Source organism: Athene cunicularia (assembly GCF_003259725.1).
Source record: "Athene cunicularia isolate RWA chromosome 1 unlocalized genomic scaffold, athCun1 chr1_part2, whole genome shotgun sequence".
Taxonomy (NCBI): Eukaryota; Metazoa; Chordata; class Aves; order Strigiformes; family Strigidae; genus Athene; species Athene cunicularia.
In genome coordinates this window covers 4,895,034-4,901,333 of record NW_020799092.1, presented here as the reverse complement: position 1 = coordinate 4,901,333, position 6,300 = coordinate 4,895,034, and the positions used below count along the sequence as shown (strand labels likewise).

The 6,300-nt window shown below is 39.8% G+C and overlaps 1 protein-coding gene across 1 annotated transcript; it reads right to left on the bottom strand.

The window, feature by feature from the left end:
* Window positions 1–2: 2 nt before the first annotated feature.
* On the bottom strand, window positions 3–517 carry LOC113488185 (histone H1.10; the record flags this gene model as incomplete). The annotated part of the gene is made up of 1 exon (XM_026863232.1): window positions 3–517. A coding segment is annotated over exon 1 (483 nt), but the record flags the coding sequence as incomplete, so codon positions are not given.
* Window positions 518–6,300: the final 5,783 nt, after the last annotated feature.

Sequence of the window (6,300 nt, the reverse complement as noted above, 5' to 3'; positions counted from 1 at the left end):
GCCGCCGGCTTCTTGGCTTTCTTGGGGCTCTTCTTCACCGCCGCCGCTTTCTTGGGCTTCTTGGCGGCGCTGGCGGGCTTCTTGGCCGCCGGCTTCTTGGGCTTGGCTGCGGCCGCCCGCTTCTTGGGGGCTTTTTCCTTCACTTCTCCAGGCTTTTTACTGAGGCGGAAGGACCCGGAGGCGCCCGTGCCCTTGGTCTGCACCAGAGTACCTTTGCTGACGAGACTCTTGAGCCCCAGCTTGATACGGCTGTTGTTCTTCTCCACATCGTAGCCGCCGGCGGCCAGCGCCTTCTTGAGCGCGGCGAGGGAGAGCCCCTTGCGCTCCTTGGAGGCGGACACGGCCTTGGTGATCAGCTCGGTGACGCTGGGCCCCGCCGGCTTGCGGGCTTTGGAGCCGCCCGCTGCCTTCTTCGGCTTCTTGGCGGCGGCTTTGGCGGCGGGGGCCGCGACAGCGGGAGCGGCGGCGGGAGCGGTCTCCGACATCGCTGCAGAGACTTCTTCCTAATCAAAAGAAAGTAATTGGGCTACAGTAACCCCGATGCCTCAATTTATAGCGAAGCGGTGATCTGTGATTGGTGCTTTGCAGAGCCCGCCTAACTGTTAGCCAGGAAGAGCTTTTCGTCCTCCGAGTCTGTGTTTCTTCGGAGTTATAAATTCATCTTTTTTGTACAATGACTGCTACAAAAATACGCCAGTTTCTTCGGGGAGTGAAGAGAAGACGGTGGACTTTCATTCGGGGGAGTTTCTTGCTGTCGAGACCCCAGATGAGAGAGAAAAGATGTGTTTAACCCCGCGTTGTGAAGCCAGAGAGACCCCGGGAACGGCAAACTTTTGTTTTTCCTTTTAAATTATAATAAAATCCGTAGATATAAAGTCTCCCCCATAATACAGGCTTATTCCTTAGGGGGTTTTCTCCAGATGAGGATAGAAACCAAGGGTGTACCTTCATTATTTTTGTCGTAAATTGATTTAAAAGAGAAGGAAGTAACACAATTTCATGGCTGAGCTTTGAATATGGATAAAGGTTCGGCTCCCTTAACCATATCTTTAACTATTAAGGATACGGTATTTCTACAGAATTTCGTGTTTTGGTAAGATGAGAGACCTTCAGAGGGATATATATACTGCTGAAAAGTGTCTGAAACTTGCCAGCACCCTGCACTTTTTGTGATCTTCTGTAGGCGAATAGCAAGTTTTTGATATTTTTACAAATAGTTTGTGTTTTTAAAATGAAGCTGTCAGTGCCTAGTTAATGCATATAAAATCGGTATAAGGTGCTAGTTTAACATTTTCTCAGTTACAGCAGTGTATACTATTATTCTTTAAGACTTACAGAATTCAGAAGCAGACTTGTAGGGGAAAAATCTCAAACAGGTAGTTTGACATACATGTTAGTGTATCGGATGTTACTTAAACATTAATGGAGCCAGGTGAAGCCTCGGTTCTCCCAGATAGGTTAAATAATGTGGAAATCTGGCCTGCGTGAACAGAATGCTTCAGTCTCAATGTTACCTTTAAATATTTGGACACAAATTGTTTGGTGGTGTTTTTTTGTTGTTGTTTTTTTTGGTTTATTTTTTTCTCCTTTTTTCCCCTAGGTTTTATAAAACCTGCCATTGTCTTCTTTAAAGGAAAACACCAGTTTAGGTTTTCATCCAAATCCTCAGAATATCAAAATGATTTTCAGACAATCCTCATAAATCAGAATCAAATTTAATTATTATGATTCCACTTTATTAGTAAGTCTCACAAAGTGACAACAAAATTAATTTTATTTTTTTTTTAAGGATTGCCACGAATTGTTTGAGATAGTTTTTTATTAAATCAGAAGGCAAAATCCTCAACTGGCTTCTAATTAAAGACCAGCCAGATTTTTTTTTTGTTGTTGAAAAGAACAAATTAAACCCAAACATAAGATATTGCCCTATTGTACTTTATAAAAAATTGTAATACAAAATGTCAGTGGGCTATTTCAGCAAAGAAGTGACTCTTCTAGCATGGCTGCATTTGAGCTCTAGAAGACTAGTAGTATGTTGCAAAAGGCCCTGGCATTTATTTTCATACATGAAATGTTGAAGACACAGTTAAATTATACTTATTAGTAAATAGTTTTAGTTGAAATGAGATAGGTTAAAATGGCAAGGGTAAATGAGATGCATTAGAATAACAAAAGTGAAAACAATGAACTGTCACTTTTTCATGTTCTCTTTTAGTCCTATTTTTATTTTGTGTGTGCATGCAGGCCAGCTAATAAATACTTTGAAGGAGAGAAGGATAGTAAGGAAAAGGTGGAAAAAGGAAAAAATTAGGCTTTTCAGTGCCACACAGTAAAAAACAGACTGAAAGACATTCTGAACTGGGCAGTGAAATCTGCCATGCTTCTCATGAACCTGACATTTTTCCCACATAAGCAACTGGACCAAATTCCACAGTAGTTATAGGGTTGGAAAACTCAGACTAGTAACCGGAATGAATGGTAGGAATATTTTTCTGAGGGGTAAAAGGGCAGTTACTGGTAGGAAGATGATGGCATCATGCTTCTTATCCAGAGTAGGTGAACTGAGATGGCCATAAAGTGGAATCTGACTGTAAGTGATACAAAAGTCAAAACTGGGAAGGGCTGTCATCTATCTGGGTCTGTTTAATATAATGCACATTCTTCAGAGAATAAGGATTGAAAGAAGCTTTATGTGCCTTAAACTCTGTAGCTTTGATGATTTAGCATTAGATCTCTACTAGTCTTGTTTATTACACTTTAAACTGGTCAGGAAGCTGGGAGTAACTGGGAGTGAACTGTAACCGCTGGTGCATGAGTGCAGCTGTAGGCCCAGGGGGGGATCCTCTTCACCAGCTCCATCCTTCACATCCATACCTTTGGGCAAGTTTTCCTTCAAGCGCACTCTTTGTAAACCTGTTCTCAGTCCACGAGGAGAAGAGAGATCTCCTTCCCTTCCCCCATGAACAGGTTACAGGTTAGACAGGAGTTAGAAAGAGGTGGGAGAAGAGCCCTCAGATCTTGCTCCCTAAGTACTCGCAGTCACTTGAATTCCATCAAAACGGGATTGCTGTCTCTCCTCTGTGACAAGTTTTAAAGGGAAAAGGTCATCTCTGTTTGTGTAAGGAAAGCAGATGACAAAGGCCCTAATCTGAGGATTTCAAGGAGCAGAATTTAGGTCTTCTCCCACTTTTACTTCTGGATGGGTCCGTGTAGATCTGCATGACTTTAGAAGAGTTCCCTGATCTAGGTGCTTACTATTTTGTGTTACACTTCTGAAGTTCTTTCTTTTTCCCTAGTAGTCTGAGACACTGGAAGACTTGGCTGCTGGTCTCTGGCATTATGTGTCAACATCCTTTTTTTGTAACTCTTCCTGAACCATCACAGTGACTCTGCTCTACACAGAGAATTATTCCTGGCCTACTTCTGAGCAGTGAAAATTTTCTTGGTCTTACAAACCAGTTCTGCAAAAGGCAACCTGGTTTTTTTTAATGGATATGAAGTGGTGTGAAAAGGGGAGGCTTTTCTAAGGTTAATTCTCCTCCTGGCCTCAACAATAACTTTTTCTAGTTAATTGGATAAAATAAACTTGTGTAAAGCTTTGAACAATTTTCAGGTTTTCATTTCTGGCAATAACTGTGAATAACTTGACCAAAATAACAATTCTCCGTTTTTAAGGAGACCAATCACAATCTTCTTTACAAGTAGCACTGATACTGCCCTGGGTGTTTTACAGATAAGAGAAAAAGACAAAGCAAACCAAGCATCCCACCACACAACTTAGCAGATCATTGGTAGAGTATGGAACAGTTTTTCAACCTGACTAAGAATTTTTCTTACTGCCAAGCAGCATTACTTAAAAAAAAATCCAAAACAACATGTTGAGAGCAAGCTGGTAATAAAAATTGTTTGCAGTTCCCATGTGAAGAAACAAATATTTAAATGTGACTCCTTTTATACTAAATTTTAATCAAACAGTAAATATTGAAAGTTCTGCTGTTTTTCCTTTCCAAGCACCCTGTCCAAATCCAGGCTCTGTTTATTTCCTACCCAGGACCTTAAACAAATTTCTTATGTCTCCTTAAAATACATATCCTTACTTCCCCAAAACAGAATCTCATTTCCATGCATTATCACACAACATGCCTTGGCTTCCTTCCTTGACTAGCAGAACAGGTGTTAGTGCAGATCACAGAAGATTTTACAGTGAAAGGATCTTCAGAACAAAAATAGGACACATATAAGAAGTCATTCCTAAAACTGTATAGCAGAGAAAACACTTGATTTTGTTGTTCTTGTCAAGAAAGAAGCTCCACATGGAAGAGAAAAAGGTTAGACATTAGACAAATAGAGGCAGATTAGACATTCAGGCTGCAGAAGAACAGTCTGTATAAATTGATTAGCCAAATTTAGCTGAAAGTCTACACTCATTTAATCACAATTACTATTTTTAGCATGGTGAAGACCAGAGAAATGACAAGCTTTTAATTGAAACATGATATCTTCTTGATAAATAATGATTTTGCAGACATTCAGGTAATCATTCTTAATATTAATAATAAAAACACCATCCCAAGATCAAAAGACATTAGTGAAGTCCCTGGCATGCTGCAACTATATTGACAATACTGATTCAGCAATTGCAAAGTTTGTATAGTAGGGAAGAGTTAAAATGTCAAAAAGGTGTCAGTAGTAAAGAAGCCTTTATCCTTTTAGATACATACTTTAATTAAGCTAACAAAAATATACTAACAGATATTTCAGTGTTAGGGCAATCACATCTCCTTAAAAAAAAAGTATCTTGCCTTCTAATCTAATACCTAATGCAATAGATACTATCCCCACACTCGGAGAAGAGCCAGCTAGAGCAGGGAGAAACTACAACCTCTCCGGGCAACCCGTTTCAATAATAAAAGTTTCTTCAAAATCATTGTTATCTCTCAGGCAGCCCTTAGTTTCAAGGCTTGTCAAGACCAGTTTGAGCTAGCCTGATTTGTCTCAGTGATCATTGTCGTCCATGACTGTGGGACTTGTTAAGGCTAGTTGAAATCTCAGTGAAACTGCCACTTTAAAAAAAATCCCTACATTCTGATGTGATCAAAAGGTGGGGACAAGTGACTCTCCTGCCTTCCATAACTGCTAAATACTTGCTAACCAACAAAAAGAAGGGCTGTGCATTTTAATCAGTCAGCCTCAAAATCTTCATGTCTGTCCAGAAAATTACAGCCTAAGGCATCAAAATATTCATTCCATCTTCTGAAAATGTTTGGATCAGAGGTTCTCTTGTGACCAAAATTTACTTCTCTCCACCCATCCCTGGGACTGAGAAACTACCATTATGGTTAGTAGTATTGCTACACATAGGAAACTCAGCTTTAAGCAGAGTTCTTCTCTACTTTGTTGTGTAGACTAATTAACTCTTTATGGTTTTCAGTTGAAGAAAAAAAAGAAAGCAGGTAAATGCAGAAAGACAAAGAAATAAAGGGACCTACATACAAAAGTGTGGAAAAATGTAACCCTACCTGTAACTCTCAGTGAGTGCCTAGAAAAAATTGAAATGTGGTATCTGAGTCTATGTTCCATGCTGTCTGTTCTCCTATGTGCACTGCACAGTCAAATGACAATTCTTTTTTTTGTGAGTCAGAATGCAAATACTGATTCAGTCAGAGATGGAAATTGAAACTAAGCCATCAATACAGAAAATCTACATCCTATCCTTCCAATGGCACTCAGGATGTACATGTTGTAAGATGTCATTTCCTAAGCTGTCAAAGGTAGTTCTAGCCCTTCATGCTGCGTGGAGGCAAATAGGGTGCTGAGAGATTACCTGTGATAATATGAAGCAGATCCAGCTATGCATACAGCTTATATAGTCACTCTGTTACACTTAAGGTACCTGAATAATATGGGCAAGAACTAAACACATAAGGCATTTTGGGTTACAGATTTATGCATTGCTCAGCCTTATAGACTCAGCACACCCTGGGAAAGGAATACCACATTGATGTTGAGTTGTACTAATTACCAGCTCAGCAAAATTCAAGGAAGATGTGAATAAAATCAAGAGTTTACAGTACTCAAAAGAGACATAGTTTTGTAAGATATAAGGGAAGAAATTAAAATCAAGTTTAAATGGCTTGCTCCAAAATAAACTTTAGGAAGAGTCTCAGTGGAGGATGCAATGTTTCTCTAGAGCTGGCTGATACACTGCAAGTTTTCTCTCTGTTTCATTTTATTTCATTTTAGAAAAGTGTTGAAAGTGAAACTAATAATCAGGAAAACTTGGCCTAGCACAAGCAGCTG